General features: G+C 48.4%; 1 protein-coding gene across 6 annotated transcripts in view; it reads right to left on the reverse strand.

Moving 5' to 3' along the window:
- Positions 1–15,894, reverse strand: part of NPRL3 (NPR3 like, GATOR1 complex subunit) — a 42,648-nt gene extending 26,754 nt beyond the window's left edge. Inside the window, exons 1-4 of one of the 6 annotated variants that reach the window (XR_003415492.2) lie at positions 15,447–15,751; positions 10,368–10,437; positions 5,076–5,114; positions 1,603–1,732 (exon numbers count right to left, since the gene is read on the reverse strand). Coding sequence is in view for 5 of the 6 variants with exons in the window: in XM_053213399.1 (XP_053069374.1) it covers positions 1,603–1,732; positions 5,076–5,114; positions 10,368–10,437; positions 15,447–15,564 (357 nt within the window). In the remaining variant the exon portion in view is untranslated. Of the gene's footprint in view, positions 1–1,602; positions 1,733–5,075; positions 5,115–10,367; positions 10,438–12,562; positions 12,729–15,123; positions 15,293–15,446 lie in introns of those variants that run through there. The other 5 variants (XM_053213399.1, XM_027043785.2, XM_027043784.2 and 2 more) reach the window with 5 other exon arrangements.
- Positions 15,895–24,061: the final 8,167 nt, after the last annotated feature.

Below are 24,061 nucleotides of genomic sequence, written 5' to 3' on the forward strand. Positions count from 1 at the left end.
CATGTTCCAAGAAATATCTTGTTTAGTGCTATTCTTCAGGCATGGGAAAAGGTTCCAGAATATACCCAACCCTGAGAAAAACAGAGCCCTAGGGTCTTGGAGAAGTGATCAGCATCCCTGTAGAGGCAAGCACTGGCGGCACAGACAGACTGAGACACAGGTGAGACAAGAGTGGGAAGGTCAGTGCTATGACCCAAAGTGACAAGACCACCCCAGTCAATGGAGGTGAGCTGAGGTGTCCCCACGAGACAAGATGGGGAGAGGCTCAAGCAAATGGGGTGTTCTGTGCCAAGACTCTCCGTCACTCAGTGGTGTTTCCAGTGTCAACCTGGGTCCTCCCAGGCTGTCTCGGCCCGGTATGGCAACCACTCAGGACAATTAAGAGACAAGATAATGCTCAGAGCCAGCAAAGACCAAGCTGCCGCTCTGTCATCCAGCCGGCCAGCCCAGTTCACAACACCAAGGTGAATACCAGTGTTGCCACCAGGGGGCATAGGAGTTCGGGCGGGGGGGTGGGGTGGGGGGGTGGGCGGGGGAGGGGAGGAGTGCACATCTCCCTGGGTCATCCCAAATGGGCTCTTCATCCCTGCTTGCCACTCCAGTTCTGTAGGGTAGAACTCCTGACAAGCTGTCAGATCTCCCCTCTGTCACTCACAGGTCATCAGTGGGGACTGAGCCCTGTCTCCAGGGGCCTCGGTAAAGAGGAAGGATGCCACCCGTGGGGCCTGGTGCATGGCCCCACATCCCGGCACCCCCAACTGCCTCAGAAGCTCCTTCCATGGGCTGATGCATGGAAAAGATTTGAGGACTGCAATTTCTGGGTCATATAAATGGAGCTAAATCTTATACTGTCTTATAAAAGACCTGATTCTGCCTGAGTGCAAAGGACTGACTGGCAGGTTCTGGTGTGCAAATTCCCTTGGGTGATGGTACATTGGATCTTGTTAAAACCCCTCAGTACTGTACCATTTCATTCATCACAGAATGCACAGAGAGGGTTTAGCACAAGAGAAAGAACTAAACTAATAATATTTGCTATGGTAGCATCTAAGAGCAAGAAAAAATACTTGCACCACTTTAGAAACAGACATCTGAGATATAAAAGGGAAGGCCACATTCAGGAGAGACCTGGAATGGGGCAAGAACTGAAACCACAGGAGGCCTGTGAGAGTGTGCAGCGGACAGCAAGCACCAGGTCAGGTCTGCCGCACAAAGGCTGCCTTCACCGGAGTCATCGTGGGCCACAGGCTCCACAAGGGCCTCAGAAACAGTGTGGGCCATGTCTGCCCGGGGAGAACCTTACCTGCCCAGGTAGGGCCATACCTGCCTAGGAAGGCCATACCTGTCCGGGGAGGGCCATACCTGACCGGGGAGAACCCTACCTGCCCGGGGAGGGCCATATCTGCCTGGGAAGAACCCTACCTATCCAGGGAGAGCCATACCTGTCTGGGGAGAACCCCACCTGCCCAGGGAGGGCCATACCTTCCCGGGGAGAACCCTACCTGCCCAGGGAGGGCCATATCTGCCTGGGAAGAACCCTACCTATCCAGGGAGAGCCATACCTGCCCGGGGAGAACCCCACCTGCCCAGGGAGGGCCATACCTGCCCCAGAGCATGCTGCAGCAGTGTCGGGTGCCCAACAAACCGCACGTTATCAATCTTCAGTTCAAATTTTTGGCCACACATTTCAGACTTGGTTGCCAAAATTGTTGCCAGAATGACATCCGAAAACCTTAAAATTATAAAAGGGTAGAGTGGAAATAAGTAAACAAAGCGTCACAGCACCACACCCACCTGCCCTCAGAGAGGAAAGGTCTCAGGACATGGCAGCTTCGTGCGTGGAGTGGTCAACCCCCACTGCTGACTTGGAGATTTCTATCAGTTTCCCTTTTGAAGCAATCCCCAAGATCAGGGACATAAAATCACCAGAATTACAAGGTAAAAGGCATGAGAAGCATAGGCTGAAGGCACATGCTGTCATTTCTCGGCATGCTCTGTGAAATTCAGGACAGAAACGAGTTGCAGTTTGCTTTTAAAGGGAGGACAACAGCTGGAGCTGGCACTGCCCTGAGAAGCCACTCACTGAGGCTCACAGACGTATTGGGGGGTTCCCCCAACTGGCCCAGGTTTGCCAGGCTGCACCCCACAACCCCCAGGACCTCCCATCCCCAGGTGTGTGAAGGGCGAGGGGACAACACTAACTACGGTGTGTTAATTACCTTCCTCACAGCACGGCTGTCTGGCTGTTTCCTCATCTGAGTTCTTACTAGGGATGAAACTTCTAAGATATGCAAAATATGCAGAACCAACGACATGATAGAAATGTGGGGGCACACAGGACTGGATGCCATGGAAAAGGAGGAATGGCTGCAGTGCGACAGCAGCTCTGGATACAATCTCTGTAAAACTGCAGAGCTCACTCCTTTTCCAGATGCATCTGCACCCTTGTGTCTCCCCACCAGCGGCCCTGTTCCTTTCTGCCCAAAGCGGTCCAGATAAGGGAAAGGCACCACAGGGAGGAGACTGCTGGCGGGCGCAGTGTCGAGTCTTATCTCAGAGCCCAGGCTCCAGGGGCCTGCACTCTAGAAACAGTGATGAACCATATATGATCTGGAGCCAGAAGGGAGACAAGACTGGTGCTCATTTCTCCACCTGGAAAAAGCATTTCTAACATCCAGGTCAGAAGGGCACACTGTGTTGGGGAAGGAGGCTCCACCTCCCCCAAGGCCACACTCTACCCCTGGGCAGGGAGACCCCTAAAGTCCCGAAAAGGGCAACGAGGACAGACACACAATGTGCATCTTGGACCTTCAGTGAGGAGCTACAGTGAATCAGGGACTGCACCAGATGTCTCTCTCCTGGAGGAACCACAATGGGGGGAAGAGGCAACTAACACCCTAACACTCCAAAGGGGAAGGTCTGCTGTGGACTGCTGCTGCAGTTCAGCCCTGAAAGAGCAAATGACTTTGATATAAAATGATCTAGGAAGGGGGGTCGCTGCTTCAGGCTCCTTACACTCGGCAGGCCTCAATGTCTAGCACTAGAGGCTAACTTGGAACCAGCCTGGAGCAAGAACCTTGTGGTGCTCAACCACCACGCGGACAAAAGCAAGACAGGCAGCACCTCCGCAGCAGGCAGGCCGGGCCTAGCACCGCCAAGGGGGGCTGGTCACGGTGGCTTCCAGCCTTCCTCCAGGACCAACACGGTCCTCCAGGTATCCACACAAACCAGATGCAGGGGGGTTGATCAGAACGGGCTGCCTTGCCTCTTGCACAGTCAGGACTGCAGTTGGACCTCCTGACACCGATGCTGTCAGAAACATTCTGGCAAACTTGGAACCCACAGCCCAAGCCCTTGGCTGCCCAGCGTGCGTCGCTCCTTCCCAGGAATACCGCTCTCTGGAGTGAATAAACCAGAGACGGCGGCAGGTTCCAGAGCATTAGACCAAAGGCATTATTACATGCTTTCTTCAAAAACTCTAAATGGGTCACTCTGCCCTGTAACTCCCATCTGAGGGTTACAGTGACGGTGAGGGAGGGCTTCAGAATGATAAACCCCTAACAAATACTTCTGCTCTCGTAACTGATTCAATGCCAACATTGCACACCCTATGTGAACAAACACTACCCCTCCACGGACAGTGGTAACGGATAGGAAAACAACTTCCTACCATTCCAGAAGGTTCGCTTTTTCTTGTGATACCCACAATCTCCACTAAAAACCTCTGCTCTGTCACAAAGAGCCATAGACAGGCCTCAGCCCTGGCCTTCAGCCACCAAACCAGGAACCTAAGTTTGGCTGTGAGGTGAGTCCCGAGATTCAGAGGCAAACAGTAGTGGCCCAGTTCACATTTATAAATATCCAAATCCAAAATGTGTCTTTCCAGGAGCCAAATAAAAAGCACTTCCCCCTCTAGATTCAGAAAGGACAGAACAGAGGGAATCAACTGGAGAGCCATGTACTGCTGAAGTTAAAAGCCACACTGCGCTGAGTGGCCCTTCGAGGAGGCCTCTCTAAGGTGGCGAGAGGGAGGGTGTTAAGCTGCTCTGCCTGACTGAGCTGGTCTGGACCACACAAGGATCCACTCACTGCAGCCTAATATTACACATTTATGATTTTAGCAAATGCTTGAGGGGTTTATACTTTCTGTACTGTGTGTGCTGACATAACATGCCCAAAGTCACAGAGTCTGTCATGAGATTTAGGGGAAGGGGACACAACTGACATAAATAGCAAAGTAAAACAAAAACAAGTGACGATATTTGTTTCCAAAAATAAAAGCACTTAACATGAATTAGCCCAGCTGGAAAACAGGGAAAACCTTCTATTTCTGCCAGAATATTCAGGAGCAGGACTTTTTCTCTGCCTTGGCAAAAAAAAAAAAAAAAAAAAAAAAGAGAGAGAAAAAGAAAAAGGGCCGGGGGGAGGGAGAGGCAGCATAGAAGGGAACTTAACTCTGCCCCCTCCTGTTTTGGGGGGCTCACGGATATCCTATGCATCTCCAACACCCAGGGGGATGCCCCATCAAGGGGACAGAGGGACCCACTTACCCACACCCTCCTGGAGAAGTGCCATATAAACTCCACAGGAACATTTTTGCCTCTAATGGGCACACACAACAGCATCTAAGCCCAAGGACCACATTTAGCACCCAGCCCTTGAGAGAGGCCTCCTGTAACTCCTCTGAGAAATGAAGGGAAGAAGCAACGATCAGAGGTCTCTCTTGGAGGCTGGCTAGGGAGAGGAGGAGCCTGTTCCTGCTTGCCTACCACCTTCATGGGGCCACTGGTGCCTGCCTGGAGGAGGGGAGGTCTACGTGCATGCCTGGTCCCAGAAGTCTCCCTGGTACCAGCCAAACTCGCCTTGGCCTCTCAGGTAATGTGGAAAAGCTAAATAACTCCAGGTGGAGAAAGGGCAGGGGCACTCATGGGGGATCAGGCAGTGAGGTCCAAGCCAGAGCCTGTGTGCCTCGTTAGTCATTTTTCAACACTGAGGGCAATCAGTTAAGCACAATTATAAGAAGAGAAGGCAGCAAGAATCAGGACAGAAAGGTGGCGGAGAAGTCTTGGGCTTACCCTGCAACCAATCGCTCATCGGTTGGAGGACATGGCTCGCTGGAATGGGAACAGGACCATCAAGACCAAACAAACACACTGATTTTAAAAATCATGAATAGTTACAAGGCTGTTTTATTAAAACAAGTGTTAAAGTCTAGCAAAAGTACCACCGTAAGCATTAACTGCTGAGGGCAAGGCTAAGCAACTTACCGGACAAGAAAAAAGACACAGACACTCGCCAAGTTGAAGACTTACCACAGTTTTCTCACAAAAGCTCAAACTCCCACGTGTAAACAGAGCCTGGGCACAAGTGAGTGTCTGTCTTCAGAAGCAAGAGCAAGGCTGGAAGACCCGGGTCAGAGCCCAACACCACACGTATTCACTTGACACCCATGCACGATCATTTAATCTTTCTGATGAAACCATCTCAGTAAGATCCAGGGAGATCGCCACAGGGAAAAGCCTTATAAACACTGTAGAATGCAGTGAACATCGCAGCCCCACGTCTTGAGATGCCGTAACTGTCTGCAAAACCAAACTCAGCGTGCCTCTGCACAGCACAGGACGGCAGGCCCTTTGGCAGCAAATCTGTACATGATGGATGAGGCCTCTGTGGTACGAACTTTCGTTTTTCAGAGATATGTTTAAGAGAGTCAAGGTCGTCTGCAGAGGCCTGTGTTCTGGGACATGCTGCTTTCCCAGTACCCTGCAAACAGACAGTAGGCCAGACCCCAGAGTGGAGACAACACTGGAGGGACAAGAGCCTGCCACAGCGCTGTGCCACCCTGCTGGGCCTGCTGCTCCCCATGGCTCTCACTGAGAAACGCCTAAGACCCACACGACAGAAACACACAACCAAGAGCCCCTTTTTCCAACAGCTCCCAAACTTCACCTCGTCAGCTTACCTAGTAAGAAAGGGGTAAGATGTTTTGTGGACTTTCCAAGGTCACCCAGCAAGTCAGAATCCCTAGAAGCCCTAGTGCAACTCCTACCACCTTTATCCTCGACGATCAAACAGGTCACAACAAAATCCCTCTAGTTCCATCTGGGGCTTCCAAGTGTCAGCAGTGCTCTATTTCCACCCTGGGCTGTGGAGGTGACAGGTCAGACCCCGCTGGCATGTTTCGTTTTGTTTTTTTTAAGTTCATTTATTTATCTTTGAGAGAGAAAGGAACGTGACCAGGGAAGGGGCAGAGAGAGAGGGAGAGAGAATCCCAAGCAGGCTCCACACTAAATACAGAGCCCGACGTGGGGCTCGATCCCACAAACTGTGAGATCATGACTTGTGCCGAAATCAAGAATCACACGCTCAAACTGAGCCACCCAGGTGCCGCCCCCCCCCCCACCTCCCCCCTTCAGTGGCGTATCTTATGAACTTGTGTCTGCACCTCTGAGGGAGGCAGAGCCACCAACAAGTACTCTCCCCAAGGCACAGATGTTCCCATGATACCCAGACCTGGGAGGGGGAGTTAGAGGTGCCCTGCCACCCTCAGCATCTTACAAAGAGGCAAAACTGAGGCTCCTGGTCTAAGAAACATGCCCAAGATCATACCGTAGGATGCAAAATGGGAGTCACACCTGGAACCCGGAACCTGCACTTGTCCCAACACGTTGCCTGCAGGCATGTGCCAGTGTGGACACACCAGTGTAGACTCAGTGACTGGGTCAGGAAAGGGGTGGGGGATGCCCAAGCTTGGGGACAACACTGCTTATCCACATTCCGTACACTGACCTCAGCTCTAGGAAAGAGGGGCACCTTTTTTACTTACTTACTTACTTACTTACTTATTTATTTCTGGGGGAGGGGGGGGAGAGAGAAAGCATGAGCAAGGGAGGACAGAGAGAGAGAGAGGGAGGGAGAATCCCAAGCAGGCTCTGTACTGCCAGCACCAGAGCCCAATGCGGGACTCGAACCCATAAAACATAAGACCATGATCTGAGCCAAAATCAAGAGTCGGACGGTTAACCGACCGAGCCGCCAGTCCACCTGCACAAGGGGCTTCCAAGAGTCAGCAGTGCTCTAACACATGTCCAGCTGCACACTAGTAGAAGCAAAGCTGTCGAGAGAGGCCCAGTGGATCCCCGTGTGCACCTGGTGTAGAGGACCCAGCTTGCCTGGCTGAGGTTCTCATCCAGCTGAGGGTGTGAACATGCCAAAAAGCTGGACCCACTGCTTAGAGAAAGGTGGCCAAGGCTGAGGAGGGCAGCAGTGCCATCAGATCCCATCACTCCCTCAAGGCCAACCGAGAATCAAAAGGTTTTACAGTTCCGAGGTCTTCTGGATGATGTCTAAAGTAAAATGATTTCTGGGGCGCCTGGGTGGCTCCGTCGGTTGGGCGTCCGACTTCGGCTCAGGTCGTGATCTCACGGTTTGTGAGTGTGAGCCCCGCGTCGGGCTCTGTGCTGACAGCTCAGAGCCTGGAACCTGCCTCGGATTCTGTGTCTTCCTCTCTCTCTGCCCCTCCCCTGCTCACGCTCTGTCTCTCTCTCACACACAAAAAAACACAAATAAAAAAAAAAAAAAAAACATTTTAAAGTAAAATGATTTCTGAGTGTTCTGAAACAAAGTCAACTCTTCTCCAAGCTACCAGCTTCTCCTTCTAAGACGGTGCCCAGAACACTGCACGTTGGGAGGGATCGTGCCTTTGTGACAGACTCCAGGCTTTCTCCAAGACCTCTCTTGATGGTTTTTGCCCTGCCAGTGTCGGGGCTGCATAATGCTATGAAGCATGACCTCCATGGTCCCTAACTCTCATCCAACAGAAACACTACAACGTTTCTAAATCTGAATTTCAAACCTTAAAGATAATGAACAACATCCATTTTATTCTTCTCTTCCTACTGAAGTCTATATAAGTTTTTGTTAACCTGACAATTAATGTTTATATCCTGAAACACATCTTTTTTTTTTTAATTTTTTCTTAACGTTTATTCATTTCTGAGAGACAGAGAGAGAGCATGAGCAGGGAAGGGCAGAGGGAGGGAGACACAGAATCTGAAGCAGGCTCCAGGCTCTGAGCTGTCAGCACAGAGCCCAATGCGGGGATTGAACTCACAAACTGTGAGATCATGACCTGAGCTGAAGTCAGACACTCAACTGACTGAGCCACCCAGGCGCCCCTGAAACACATCATCTTAATGATTCACCTTATAAAACCAGCACACGCTCTAAGCCAGTGCGGTCCAACAGAAGTTTCTACAGTGGTGGAGATACTCTAAATCTGAACCATTCAGTACAGTAGCCATGAGTTGCCTGTGGCCCCGGAGAATTAAAATGCAGCTAGTATAATGGAGGAACTAAATTTCATTTCATTTCAATTTAAATGATGACTTTAACACAGGGCACCAAAGGTCTACATTCTCACTTCTCTGAGGCCGTGGACGTCTTCCACCACACGCACACATCACACAAGTGGCCTGTTAACATCATTTCAATCTAGCAAAACAATGCTCAGGACCATTCTCCTGGTTTCAGAAGAAAAGTCCCTTCAAGAAGACAATCAAGGAGAACATGGACAAAAGGTACGATGCACCTTAATTGTACTGCTTTGGAAGATGTGTGAGCCACAGCAGGGTTCCCCCAGGTGTCAGAGGCTTTGGCAGGCCAATGGGACAAAAAAAAAGCTGGGTATTAACCAGTATCTCTGCAAACACAGCAGGTGGGGAGTGCTGTCATGTGCTAAAATTACCAAATGAAGTAATTCTTAAGTTTAATCAGACAGAGTATAAGGAACCTGCTCTTCTTTTTTTTTTAACGTTTATTTTATTTTTGAGACAGAGAGAGACAGAGCATGAACGGGGGAGGGGCAGAGAGAGAGGGAGACAGAGAATCGGAAGCAGGCTCCAGGCTCTGAGCCATCAGCCCAGAGCCTGACGCGGGGCTCGAACTCACGGACCGTGAGATCGTGACCTGAGCCGAAGTCGGACGCTCAACCGACTGAGCCACCCAGGCGCCCCGTGGAACCTGCTCTTCTTACTGAACAAGCTTATCAGAGAATTCTGATAGACCCACAATGCCTCACTCCCTTCCTATGGTTTTTCCCCTTCTGTATGCTACATATGAAAATAATTCCCTAAAAAACATCTTCTTAGTCTTTTATTACAGGCCTCCGAGAGCTAACTCCAGGGCTCAGGGGCTGCCAGCCTCCTAGGAAAGCCACACAGACTGCTCCAACGGCACTTTCTGCTTCAGCAGCCCGAGCCTCAAACCTATGGAGCTTGGAGGGAGAAGGGCAGGCCAGCCCTGCTCTAAATGAATCTATGCTGCGGGCAGAAGACAAAATGCACCCACCCCACGAGAAGGAGCAAAGTGCTTTCTACGCACCTGTAACAAACAAGAGTTTGTTCCAAGTGGCCGACCTCAGAGGACAAGAAGACCACAGCCTTCTACATCACGCAGAACATGGGATGTCCAATAATCCCCCACACCCCCTGCCCTCTCCTGCTGGTCTCTCTTCCAAAGCTTGCTCCCCTCAGAGACAGTCACTGGCCACGCCAGAGGCCCCATATACCCTCACAAAAAAGGGTAAAAACCACAATTGTGGAACTGCACAACACCACGGCGGATATGGTGTCTTGTCAAGAGGCCTGAGGGAGATAGCGCTAGCTCACTCCATGGCAAAGGCCCAGGAAGGGAGCTCAGCTATTCTGCCATGGAACAGTTGAGGCTGAGTCCTTTACTGCAGGTAGGCCCCAGCTGTGTTTAGAGGCACCGAGGGCAGGCAATTTATAACCCTCCTTTAGCTGGTAGTACCATTTACTAAGCCTTAAAATGAATGTAAAGCAGACGTGCTCATTTCTTATGTTTGCCACCCTGACGGCATCTCCCAGGACAAGCAGGGGAGCACACACAGGAAGGACCAGGACCTGCCTTTCATCCGTGCCCTAAAAGAGCAAGGGTCACATCAGCCCTGGCTCTCAGCCCACATCACCCCATGAGCAGGCTGGGCTGCCCCAAGCACCTACATGTGCCCTCTGGGCACATGCTTGAGAAGTCAAGTCTGAGGACAGCACTGGGGACTGATTTTCTCCATCTTCCTCTCATGGTAGATAAAGTTCCCTCTAGCCTCATCTGTTTTCCAATCTCCTTGAGCAACCAACCAGTCCACAGCTGGAACATGGAACAAACTACGCAGCAAGGCCGAGACTGGCAACACAATCCCAGTTCTGCACAACCTGAAACCCCCGCAAATGGAATAAAAGGACACCAGGTTTGCCACAGGAGAAAACCTCTGGGTCAACAGGCGGTAGGGCTTTGCCCAGGCCAAGGGGCACGACAGCCCCATCATGGAGTGACTGTAAAGCCCTTACCTGGAATCACCATCCTGGTCGTCGGCATGGTCTCCAGTGTTGTTGACGGCGTATCTGCTACGAGGCTTATCTGAGGGCAAAAGGGGGAGAGTGGCTAAGAAAAGAGGATCCATCCACACGCAGGTTTGTGGATACATTAAAAGTAATGGTCTCTAACTACTGGGACCTCATCAAAATAAAAAACTGCACAGCGAAGGAAACAATCAGCAAAACTAAAAGGCAACCGACAGAATGGGAGAAGATATTTGCAAATGACATATCAGATGATGGGTTAGTATCCAAAATCTATAAAGAACTTATCAAAGTCAACGGCCAAAAAACAAATAATCCAGTGAAGAAAAGAGCAAAAGACATGAACAGGCACTTCTCCAAAGAAGACATCCAGATGGCCAAGTGACACATGAAAAAATGCTCAACATCGCTCATCATCAGGGAAATACAAATCAAAACCACAATGAGATACCACCTCACACCTGTCAGAATGGCTAACATTAACAACTCAGGCAACAACAGATGTTGGCGAGGACGTGGAGAAAGAGGATCTCTTTTGCACTGCGGGTGGGAATGCAAGCTGGTGCAGCCACTCTGGAAAACAGTATGGAGGTTCCTCAAAAAACTAAAAACAGAACTACCCTACGACCCAGCAATTGCACTGCTAGGCATTTATCCACGGGATACAGGTGTGCTGTTTCAAAGGGACACATGCACCCCCATGTTTATAGCAGCACTATCAACAACAGCCAAAGTATGGAAAGAGCCCAAATGTCCAACGATGGATGAATGGATAAAGAAGATGTGGTGTGTGTATGTATATATATATATATATATATATATATATATATATATATATATACACACACATACATATACATACAATGGATTATTACTTGGCAATCAAAAAGAATGAAATCTGGCCATTTGCAACTACGTGGATGGAACTGGAGGGTATTATGCTAAGTGAAATAAGTCAGTCAGAGAAAGACAAAAATCATATGACTTCACTCCTATGAGGACTTTAAGAGACAAAAAAGATGAACATAAGGTAAGGGAGACCAAAATAATATAGAAACAGGGAGGGGGACAAAACAGAAGAGACTCATAAATGTGGAGAACAAACTGAGGGTTACTGGAGGTGTTGAGGGAGGGGGATGGGCTAAATGGGGAAGGGGCACTAAGGAATCTACTCTGAAATCACTGTTGCACTAAATGCTAACTAATTTGGATGTAAATTTAAGAAAATAAAATATAAAACAAGTAAAAAAAAAAAAAGCGATGGCTTCAAAAACGTGGCATATATACACACAATGGCCATAAAAAGGAATGGAGTTTTGATACATGTTAAAACATGGAAGAACTTGAAAACATTATGCTAAGTAAAAGCAATCAGACACAAAAGGACAAATACTACACTTATATGAAATACCTACAGTGGGCAAAACTCAAGAGAGACAGAAAGTAGTTTAGAGATTACCAGAGGCTGAGGGCAGAGGAAATTGGATTATTGCTAAATGGTGACATATTTCAGTTTGAGGTGAGGAAAATTCTGGAAATACACAGTGGTGACAGGTGCATAATGCAGTGAATTAATCATGGTGAATGAAGCTAACGCCACCAAACTGTAAACTTAAAAATGGTTAAAATGGCAACTTTTATAATATGTATATACACTTGTATTTTAATATATCACCCCTTTTGTGTGTGTGTGTGTGTGTTTATTTATTTATTTTGAGAAAGAGAGAGACAGTGTGAGCAGGGGCAGGGACAGAGAATCCCAAGCAGGCTCCATGCTATCAGTGCAGAGCCAACTGTGAGGCTTGATCTCACAAACCCTGAGATCATGACCTGAGCCAAAATCAAGAGTCGGATGCTTAACCAACTGAGCCATCCAGGTGCCCCACATATATATTTTTTACCATAACAAACATTTTTTTTTTCCAATAGTTACTGTTTCCAAGGAATTATAACATAGGAAATGTTTTTGCTACCACTACGTTTAGTTTAAAAAAAAAAAAAAAAAAGAATCTCACACACACACACACCCTCTCAGTATACGATGACAACTAGGTTGGAAAAAGCACAGGCTAAAGAAAAAATTTTTCCATGTCCATATACCAATATCCTTCACATACCTTACCAGAGTAATACAGTTTAAAGAACTTGGGATGAACTTAAGAAGTTCCTTATAGGCAGGGCACCTGGGTGGCTCAATGGGTTAAGCATCTGGCTTTGGCTCAGGTCATGATTTCCTGGTTTGCGAGTTCGAGCCCCGTGTTGGGCTCTGTGATGGCAGCTCAGAGCCTGAAGCCTGCTTCAGATTCTGTGTCTCCCTCTCTCTCTGGCCCTCTCCTGCTCACACTCTGTCTGTCTGTCTCTCTCTCTAAAATAAAATAAACATTAAAAAAAATTTTTTTTATTATTTGAATGTGGATCTTTAGGGGGTTTTTTTGCATTTATTTTTTTTATTATTTTTTTTTTAATGTATGAAATTGTCAAATTAGTTTCCATACAACACCCAGTGCTCATCCCAAAAGATGCCCTCTTCAATGCCCATCACCTACCCTCCCCTCCCTCTAAAAAAATTTTTTTTAAGTTCATTACAGGCAAGTGGTCCATGAGGAAATCAGAAATGCTAGCAAGGGAGACAAGAATGAAAGCAAACATGCTATGCTCTTGAGTAGGGGGACTCAACACAAAGATGTCATTTTTTTGCAGTTAACCCATACATGTGACATGATTCCCACAACACCACCAACAGTCTGGGAGAAGGGCCCAGTATATTCAGTACTCATGTTCACCGGGAACAGTAAGCAAGAACAGCCAGGATAGTGCTGAAAAAGAGAAGTAACGATAAGTGACTAATCCTATCTGAAAGTATAACACAGTGTAAAGTTACAGTAATTCATCAGTGTGGAACCCACATCGCTGGGAAAGATGAAAGGTCAAAAATAGACAGGGAATTCAGTATGCAAGAAAGGCAGCAGAACCAGTCACTGAGAGAAGAGACAATTATACTGGCTCTTGAAGCAACCACTCTGCAGCCCCATGTTCCCACATCCTTCCTCACCCATCATAGCACCTGCTTCAGAAGGCTCCGGGAGGTGCACACACAACTCACTCTCGGCAAGTGTGCAGAAGACACCAACTCCTACCAGGAGCGTCCAACTTACACCAAGAGAAACACATTAAAAAATACATATATAGTAAATATGAGATAGGAAAACACGAGACAGGTCTTGTTTCTTTCCATTAACCTTGAGGAACAGAACGCCTTTCTACATTTAACAAAACTCAGAAACTCCAAAAGAACAGACTGAAAACCTGACTCCATAAAAGTCAAAATTCTATGCAGCAAGAACCACACAGAAGCAAACTGGCTACGAATGTGTGGCTTTGTCGCAGGAAAAGGCCTATTTTATCCTAAATATTTAAAGAGATCCTTCAAACCTATAAGGAAAAAATAAACCCAAGATGAAATTAGGCAAAGGTTATGAGTAAGTCATTCACTAAAAAGGAAATCCAAATGGCTGTGAAAAGAGGAAAACATGCTCTCTGTCATTACGACGAATGCACATGTAAATCACGATCAGACACTTCACCCATCTCACTAACAAAGACAGAAAAATCTGATCTACTGAAGATCAATATGTTCATTTTTCCCTAGATCCAACCACCCCCCGGGGGGAATTGACCCTATATTCTGAAAAATGATAATGTATACAGAAAAGACATTCACACTGTTTGTATTAGCCAAAAGCCTATCAACAAAGGCCTAAATGAATAAATCACAGTGTGTTCATCCCATGATTCTGATCATTCTGAACCTAAATCCAAGATGTAAAGTGAACATGAAAACAACATGGCAGAAAAGTGTGCACAGTGTGTTCACTTCTGCTTAGAAAATACAACATGTAGGAGCACCCGGGTGGCTGAGTCAGTTAAGCATCCATCGCTTGCTTTCGGCTCAGGTCATGATCTCATGGTTCATGAGATCAAGCCCCACACCAGGCTCCATGCTGACAGTGCAGAGCCTGCTTGGGATTCTCACTCTCCCTCTCTGTCCCTCTCTCTCAAAAATAAAATAATATAAACTTTAAAAAATAAAAAAATAAAATAAAATAAAATGTGTGGGTGCGCCTGGCTGGCTCACTCTGAAGAACATGGGACTCTCGATCTCGGCGTCCTGAGTTCCAGCCCAACACTGGGTTTAGAGAGTACTACAAAAAATAAATAAATACAACAAAGAAAAGAAAATGTGTGTATATGCTTATATTCACACAGAAGGTTCTGGAAAAACACACAGGAAAATGGTAATAGCAGCTGCCCCTATAAGGGGAAATGAGTGGCTAGGGATCAATAGTGGGAAAGAACTTTCTTTTCATCATCTATACCCCTTGGTACCTTTAAAACGGTGTACCATGTTAACAAATTTAAAAGTAAAGTTAAACCAAAATATAAATCAGGAACTGCACATTCATGATAGTGAAAAGCTGCAAGTAACCTAAATGTCTATCATGTTCTTATGTGCAGCTCTATGAGTGAGGGTGATCTCTTTTTAAACTGGAAAAGCGCTCCAAGGAAGATCGTTTACTGGAAAAAAGACCAACTGCAGAACGATGTATCATGCGGGGGGAAAATCCCCAAGACAAGGCACTGTTTTTCTCTGCATACATATCTGTACAGGAGGGACAACCGCCAAAATGGCAGGTGGTTATCCCTGCGATAGGAAAGGAGCAGAACTGGGGAAACTTCAGATGACATGTCATTTCGTGTTTGTTCCAAGCTGAATACATTCAAACAGTACTTCGACCTATTCTTAAAAGGCTGGAGGTACTGACGAACGTTAGCAATCATGCCTCTGGCATGTTGAACTGAGTGAGTTTTCTCTGCTTTTACTCTTCTGTACTTCTCAAATACTCTAAGGAGTAGGCACGGACTACATGATCAGGAAAAGAAAAGGTCAACGACTTCAGTTTCAACGTGCGAGGCGGGGAGGGAAGGGAGCCGCCTCCGTGCGCTGCTCCGATCCTGCCGCCGGGCGCACGCCCGGGAGCGCCAGTCCCTCTGCCGGCGCTCACTTACTTGTCTGGGACGCCGGGTGCTCCTGGCTTCTCTGGAAGGGATACCTGAACAGCAGTTTATTGCCCCTGCTGCCCGAGCTCACCAGAATCACGCTGATGGGGCTGGTGTTGTCGCCCATCCTGCGGTGGGCGGAGACGGGGTGGGGGCTCCGAGGAGGACAGGCTGGGACCGGGATGGGGGCCGGGGAGGGGGAGGGGCCAGAGGGCCCGGGGCGGAGGTGGGGAGCGGGCTCCGAGGAGGACGGGCCGGGCCCGGGAGGGAGGCCGGGGTGGGGGAGGGGCCACAGGGCCCAGGGCAGAGGACAGGCTGGGACCAGATAAGGGTGCTTGAGGAGGAGGCTCCCAGGACGGGGCTGAGGGGGCTTGAGCAGGACGCGCCCGAGGTCGCAGAAATGCGGGGCGCCGGGAGCTTCCAAACCCACGAACCACCCGGCGCGTCTCCCGAAGCTCGCAAGGCCTCGGTGTCAGGGCCAACGAACAGCTCAAAAGGAGCCTGCGCGCAGATGGGTGCTGAGTGCGCAGGCGCAGGCGACCTTTGCGCAGGCGCGAGGCCTTCTAGGGAAGCAGGGCGCACCCTGCAGGCCGTCTGTTTGTCCAGAGTGCGGACGGGGTCCGCCCACTAGCGTGAAAGGGAAGGTGTGGCTGGGGTGTGCCTTTGGGGTTCAAGCAGGCTGTATCAAAATGTTGCATTCTTTTTTTTTTTAATGTATGTTTGTTTGTTTGTTTTGTTTGTTTGTTTGTTTAGAGAGAGAGCACGTGAGGGGGAAAAGGGCAGAGGGAGGCAGAGAGAATTCCCAAGCAGGCTCTATGCTGAGAGTGGCTCCTCTGACCACAGGGAGACCACACCTGAAGTGATAATTAGAGTCGGATGCTCAACGGATTGAGCCACCCAGGCCCCTAAAATGTTGCTTTCTTCACTCTAACACTTGCTTTGGACAGAAAGTTCAGACTTAAGACTTGTAAAGTAGTAAAGTCCGAGAGTAAAAAAAATCTCTCACAAGGATCATAGACCTAAGTTAAGAGCTAACAGCATAAAACTCTTACCAGAAAACATAGGAGTAAACCCTCTTGTCCTTGGACTAGGCAAGGGTTTCTTAGATAAGACACCAAATGCACAAGTGGCTAAAGAAAAAATTAATTGGAGTTAGCAAATTAAAAACGTTTATGCCTCAAAGAGCACCACCAAAGAAAGTAAAAAGAGCACCCACAGAATGAGAGAAAATATTTGCAAATCATATAAGGGAATTGTATCCAAAATGTTTAAAAAAAAAACAAACTTACAACTCAAAATAAAGACAACCAACTGAAAAATGGGCAGAGAGGTGCCCGGCTGGCTCAGCAGGTAGTGTGTGACTTGATCTCCAGAGTCCTGAGTTTGAGACCCATGCTGGGTGTAGATATTACTAAAATTAAATAAACTTAAGAAAAATGGGCAAAGGATGTGAAAGGACATTTATCCAAAGAATACAGAAAAATGGCCAGTGAATTCATGAAAAGATGCTCAACATCATTACTCATGAGGGAAATGCAAATCAAAACCAAAAACAGGTTCCACTTCACACCTCCGAGGATGGCTATGATCAGAAAGACGAAATGCCAAGTGTGGACCAGGATGTGGAATTGGGATCTTTACATGCTGTTGGTAAGAATGTAAAATGGTGCAGCCACAGTGGAAAACAGGAAATTCCTCAAAAGGTTGAACCTAGGGTTCCCGCATGACCGAACTAACTATTCTACTCCGAGGTACATCCCCAAGAGAAATGAAAACATAAGATCCCACAAGGGCTTGTATGTTCATAGCAACATCATTCGTAGTAGCCAAAAAGTGGCTCAGTTGGCTCCTGGGTGGCTCAGTCGGTTAGGTGACTGACTTCGGATTGGGTCATGATCTCGCAGTTTGTGGGTTCGGGCCCCGCGTCGGGCTCTGTGCTGACAGCTCAGAGCCTGGAGCCTGCTTCAGATTCTGTGTCTCCCTCTCTCTCTCCCCCTCCCCTAGGGGCTCACGCTCTGTGTCTCTGTGTCTGTCTCTCAGTAATAAATAAACGTTAAAAAAATTTTTTAAAAGTGCGAACGACCCAAATGTCCATCAGCTGATGTGGGATAATCCACGCAAAGAAATAGCGTTCAGTCACAAAAGGGAATGAAGTACCGCTACGTGAACGAACATTGAAAACACACAAGTTGTATGATTCCATTCATATGAAATGTCCAGAACAGGGATATCGATAGAGAAGGAAACTAGCTTAGGTAGTTTAGACACGGGGAGTTGGAGGGTGTGGCTGCTAGGGTATGGAGTTTCTTTTGGGGTGATGAAAACATTCCAACATAGGAGCGCCTGGGTGGTTCGGTCGGTTAAATGTCTGACTTCGGCTCAGGTCATGATCTCACGGTTCGTGGATTCAAGCCCCGCGTGGGACTCTGTGCTGACAACTCGGATACTGGAGCTGCTTCGGATTCTGTGTCTCCCTCTCTCTGTCCCTCCCCTGCTCATGCTCTGTCTGTCTCTCTCTCACTCTCTCAAAAATAAATCAGCATTAAAAAAAATAATAAAATAAAATAAAATAGATCGTGGTAATGGTTGTATAACTCCCTGAGTCTAAAAACGCACGCTTTAAATAAGTGAAGTGCCTGCTGCGTAACTTGTACCTCGTTACAGCTGTGAAAGGGTCGCGTAATGTCACTCCTCCCACTTTATCCTTCATTTCCAAAATGGTGTTAGTTATTCTAGTTCCTTTGCCTTTCCATATGAATTTTAGAGGCAGCCAAAGAGGTATCCGCACAAAATCCTGCTGGACTTTTTTTATAGAATCAGAAACTCCTGTATAGGGAGTTTTCGTCACGGATATTTTGCGAAACTATTCTTAGAGAAAATTTGGCTTGGACGAGCCCTTTGAAATGGAAAACACGTACGCCAGGCACCGTGCTGCCGTTTTATTCATGTCGCGGTGCCCATTTCTTCTATACCTGAGATGTGAGATGGTGAGAGAGTCAGGGGTTGAGGGTGGGAGCAGCATCTGATGGATGCCCCGTCAGCCCTGCAGACAAGGTAAGGCTCTCTCCCTGCGTGTGTCCCGGAGGGAGAGTCTGCCTTCCCAGACTGAAGTGTGGCCTTCTCCTTCCTGGTCTCTCCTTTATTTACATTTCACAGCTGCCCCCTCTTTTTTTAAATTAAGTTTATTTATTTGTTTTGCTAGAGAGAGACAGAAAGGGAGAGAGAGAGTCCCAAGCAGGCTCCTTGCTGTCAGCGTGGAGCCCCACAATGGGCTTGAACTCACGAATTGTGACATCTTGACCTGAGTGGAAACCAAGAGTCGGATGCTCAACAGACTGAGCCACCCAGACGTCCCAGCTGCCCCTTCTTTTTACGAGACGGTGTTCCCCTGTCCTAGGGCTGTGCCCACCGTCCCTTGGCTTTATGATTGTTTGCTAACTGTCCTGAGAAGTGATGCTGCCAACCGCAGGGGGCCCCAGGATGTTTGCCTGGAGTGTGGCTGTGCCTCTCTGGGTTCATCTGAGACTGAGATGAGCCCAGCCATCCTTGGTCTTCACTTGTTGTCTCTTGATTCGGAAGGAAAGTCCAGCACCACCTCAGGCTCACAGGCCTATATAAGGGTGTGTAAGGGTGTGTAAGGCTGTGCTGCTCCTTTCGGTTTCTAGAGAGGAGAGGCAGGGAGAGGCAGCGGGAGAGACGGAGGTGGACAGACAGACTGACAAACAAAAGAGAATGTGTGAGTGAGAAGAGGCTGAGGGTCAGAGGGAAGATCAGGCAGAGGTAGGTAATCTGGAGTCCCTGGGGTGAAGCACAGAGAGGTGTCAGTGAGGAATGTGCCTGGGAGAATCCCTCCAGCTGTGGCGTCTGGGGAAACTGTGGCCAGAAGACCCTGGGGGGCTGCCCTGTCCCCTAACAGTAGGTAATGACCATGGATTCCAGGATCCCACTCCCAGGCAGCTGTCTCCCCTACGGCGGATGATCCTCACCTCCCTTCGGTCCTCCAGGGCCTCCTCTTTCCATCCTGGCAGAACCCCCACCCCATCCTTCGCCTCTGCAAGGAGAGGGAGCCACAGGAGGCCTCTTTGTTCCTGAAACTTCCAAGCCCCACAAACCATCGTTGTGAGCAAACGTCCCGTTCTCTTTTCCTTTTTTTCATTGTGAACTATAGCACAGGGCACACAGTGGAGCTTCGTGAGTTGTTATAAAGCAGGTACCGAGCGCCCCAATCCTCCTGAAAGGTGATCCCACCCTGACTTACCTTCCTGCCTCTCAATCACTTTTTACCGCCCAAACAAACATGCGCCCTTCAGCACTTCAGTTGTTTCTGCCTGCCTTTGGCCTTCAGATACATGGAACAATACCACGTGCCCTCTTTCACGTCTCTCTTCTTTCACCCGTGTCTGTGAGAGGCCAGCCACGTCGTGGGGAGGACCTTTTCATCGCTGTGCTGTATCTCCTTGTAGGAACAGACCTCAGGTCATCCACTGCGCTGGGGCTGGATGTTGCTTGTTAGGTCTTGGCTGTTAGGAATAACGCCATGAACATTCTTGCACGTGTCCCTGGATGGCCACGTGCCTGCCCTTCTATGGGGTACGTTCCCAGGATTGCTGGTTCTAGGGGCATGCGTATTTTTAGCTGTAGCGGATAATGCCAGACTTCTCTCCAGGTAGCTACACCACCTCGCAGCCCTGCCAGCGGTGCATGGGCTACCCTTCCAAGCATTTCCTGTGGTTGGTCTGCCGCTCTCCTTAGCTTTTGGCTTTTCTGATGAGTGTGTAGTAGTGTCTCATGTGGTCTTAACTTGCATTTTCCTGGTGACCAGTGAGGTTGGGCCCCTGTTCACACATTTGCAGTTCAATTAAATTTCCTCTTCAAAAAAAAATTTTTTTTTAATTTGAGTGTAGTTGACACACAATATTGCATTAGTTCCAGGCATAAGATTTCCCTGTTTTTTTTTGTTTGTTTTGTTTTGTTTTTTGCAGTATCCAACTCATGCCTGTTTGTCTACTGTGTTGCTAGTTTTACTGATTTATAGGAATTTAAAATATATTCTGGATATAAGTTCCTGGTCAGTTTTCTGTCATTATCTTCCTCAACTCTGCTGTTTGCCTCCACTCTCTTAATACTGTTCTTGGTTGAACAGAAGTGTATCATTTAGTTATTTAGTTAGCAGTCAAATTTCGTTATTTTTTGGTCCTATTTAAAAATGCTGGGGGCACCTGGGTGGCTCAGTCGATTGGGTGGCAGACCCACTCAGGTCATGATCTCACAGCTCCTCAGTTCGAACCCCACATCGGGCTCTGTGCTGACAGCTCAGATCCTGGGCCTGCTTCAGATTCTGTATCTTCCCCCTCTCTCTGCCCCTTTCCTGTTTAGGCTCTGTCTCTCTCTCTCAAAAATAAATAAACATTATAAATAAATAAATAAATAAATAAATAAATAAATAAATAAATAAATAAATAAACAAACTGTACCTAGGGCACCTGAGTGGCTCAGTCACTTAAGCATCTGTCACTTGATGTCGGCTTGGGTCATGATCTCACGGTTTGTGAGTCCAAGCCCCATGTTGGGCTCCCCGGCTGACGGTGCAGAGCCTTCTTGGGATTCTCTCTCGCCCTCTCTCTCTCTCTGCCCCTCCCGTCCTCATGCTCTCACCCTCTGCCTTTCAAAATAAATGAATTTGGGGTGCCTGGCTAGCTCAGTCAGTTAGGCATCTGACTTCAGCACCACGACCTTGTGGTTGGTGAGTTTGAGCCCCAAATCGTGCTCTCTGCTGTCAGTGCAGAGCCAGCTTCAGATCTGCTGTCTCTGTGTGTGTGTGTGTGTGTGTGTGTGTGTGTGTCCCTTCCCCACTCACGTGCTCTATTTCAAAAATAAGCATTTATTTTTTTTCTAATTTTTTTTAACGTTTATTTATTTTTGAGACAGAGAGAGACAGAGCATGAACAGGGGAGGGTCAGAGAGAGGGAGACACAGAATCTGAAACAGGCTCCAGGCTCTGAGCTGTCAGCACAGAGCCCGACGCGGGGCTCGAACTCACAGACCGTGAGATCATGACCTGAGCCGAAGTCGGCCGCTTAACCGACTGAGCCACCCAGGCACCCCAAATAAATAAACATTTAAATAAACAAACAAACTTTTAAAAAAATGTACCTTTCGGGGTACCTAGGTGGCTCAGTCGGTTAAGTGTCCAACTTCAGCTCAGGTCATGATCTCACGGCTCATGAGTTCGAGCCCCAAATTGGTCTCTGTGCTCACAGTGTGGAGCCTGCTTGAGATTCTCTGTCTCTCCCTCTCTCTCTCTGCCCCTCCCTGGCTTGTGCTTTGTCTCTCTCCCTCAAAATAAATAAATAAACTTAAAATAGAAGAGAGATTCTCTTGTAAAAGAAAAATGTTGTATCTTTCTATTTAGAAAAGCCAAGTGTCCATCAATGGATGAATGGGTAAACGAATTCTGATATTTCCATTCGATGAGATATTACTCAGCCATAAAAATGAGGCACTGACACCTGCTACAAGTGGGTGAACCTTGAAAACATGATACTCAGTGAAAAGCCAAACAGCAAAGACCACATACTGTGTGATTCCATCTGCGTGGAATGCCAGGAAAGCAGATGAGTGGGTGCCGGGGGCTGGGGGGGGGGGGGCAATTCATAAAGGGTACTAAGTTTCCTTTTGGGATAGTGGAAATACTCCAGAACCAGACAGTGATGATGGTCGCATGCCGTTGTGAACATACAAAATGGCACCAAATTGTTCACTGTGAAATGGTTAATTTTGCATTATGTGAATTTTGCTCCAGTTTTCTACAAAGTGAAATAAGTGTTGGGCCAAGGTGAAGAGAAACTTCCGTGCTAGCTTTCTAAGAACTTCACCATTTAGTCTTTTAGGTCAGGCAACAGTCGACCTGGGACATGAGAAATGCCGTGGTTCTCACTGACATTGATCACCTGCCTTCTGCGTTCTGGATACAGCACCAAACACTCTCCATGTGTGTTTGCCCTCACAGGTCTCTGTGGGAGAAGCTTTCTTTTATTATCATTACATGTTTTAAGACAAGGAAATCGAGGCACAGGAGAGTTACGAAATGTTAAAGTTTCAGTGAAGGAGGGAAACACCCCAGTGGGTAGACGAGACCTAAGTTTTGTGCGGGCCAGACTGCAGGCTCTTTGGGGCTCAGGCAAGTCTCTTCTGTCTCTGGGCCTCGGTTCCCCTGCCTGTGACACAAGGAGCCCGAGCTTGGGCAGTGCTCCTGCTGGACGCTGAGACCCGCTGGAATTGGCTGAACTGCAAGCCCTGGGCTCACTCAGAGCTTGTGTAGTTGGGGCTGAGCTCAGAGGATCCTGGTCACTCAGCAGAAGGCCGCGATGGGGTCCACAGACCCTTCCCGAGAGTAGCCCCTGGCTGGCCCTGAGCAGGGTAATTAACCTTGTAAACCCCGGTTCTACATTTGCAACCTCTCAGATGGGGTATGAATAGCCCCCACCTCACTGCTAGGAGGGATAATCTGTCACCATAGGACCGCAGAACGCGGCAGCGTGAATTCAAGGTTATCGTAGCTACTACTGTGAGTGGGTGATTCTTTCTGGGCAGGAACACTGCTGCCGAGAAGGTGGAGGGGTCAAGGTGGGTCCGAGATAGGGTGTGTGAGCCCTGCCTGGCCCTCTGACAGACAGTGGCGGCTCCACTGGGCCCAGAACAAGTGGCAGGACTGATAAGGCCTCCTGGCCCTGGCCAGAGGGGACCCAGGTTGGGTGTACGGGTTTGGAATTTTCATTTCCAAGAATTAAGTTGTCTTCAAAAATTAGGTTACTAAACAGAATTATTTATTTATTTATTATTAAAAAAATTTTTTTTCAACGTTTATTTATTTTGGGGACAGAGAGAGACAGAGCATGAACGGGGGAGGGGCAGAGAGAGGGAGACCCAGAATCGGAAACAGGCTCCAGGCTCTGAGCCATCAGCCCAGAGCCTGACGCGGGGCTCGAACTCATGGACCGCGAGATCGCGACCTGGCTGAAGTCAGACGCTTAACCGACTGCGCCACCCAGGCGCCCCTAAACAGAATTATTTAAATGTATAATGAGGGCACAGAGGTGTGGGGTGTTAGCAGGGAAGAGTTGGAAGATGTGAGCAAAGGTTGGCCCTGGGCACATCATTGTCCAGGAAACTGTGAGGGCTTTGAGGTAGGACCACACTTAGAGACCACCTGCTCCCAATCCTGTTACAGGTGCGGAGGCCCAAAGCAGGGCCAGCCTACCCCCGGGTCCCTCCAGCCGCTGGCACCTGCTGGATTGTCCAGGAAGTGACAATGAGCTCTGACTTCTGTAACAGCCCAATGAGGCAGGCCAATGTGGACTCTGAGATGCTGCCAGTGAGGGTGGTGTGCGATTCGGACCTCTGCTCTCTCCAGTGCAGCCCTGGATAGCCTTGCCCCCGAGCCCTGCTAGGGCAGCCTGGGAAGGCATCCATGCAGGACCTCTGCGGCCTGGGTCCTAGTGGTCCCCCTTTACCTTTCATGGATCCCAGTACTCATTACTTGATAAGATACTAACTATATAGCCAGAAAAATAAACAACAAATGCTCTTGTGAAAGCTGCTAGCAGGAAGCTGGCCCCGAGGGG

This window comes from Acinonyx jubatus, chromosome E3, assembly GCF_027475565.1.
Source record: "Acinonyx jubatus isolate Ajub_Pintada_27869175 chromosome E3, VMU_Ajub_asm_v1.0, whole genome shotgun sequence".
Lineage (NCBI taxonomy): Eukaryota > Metazoa > Chordata > Mammalia > Carnivora > Felidae > Acinonyx > Acinonyx jubatus.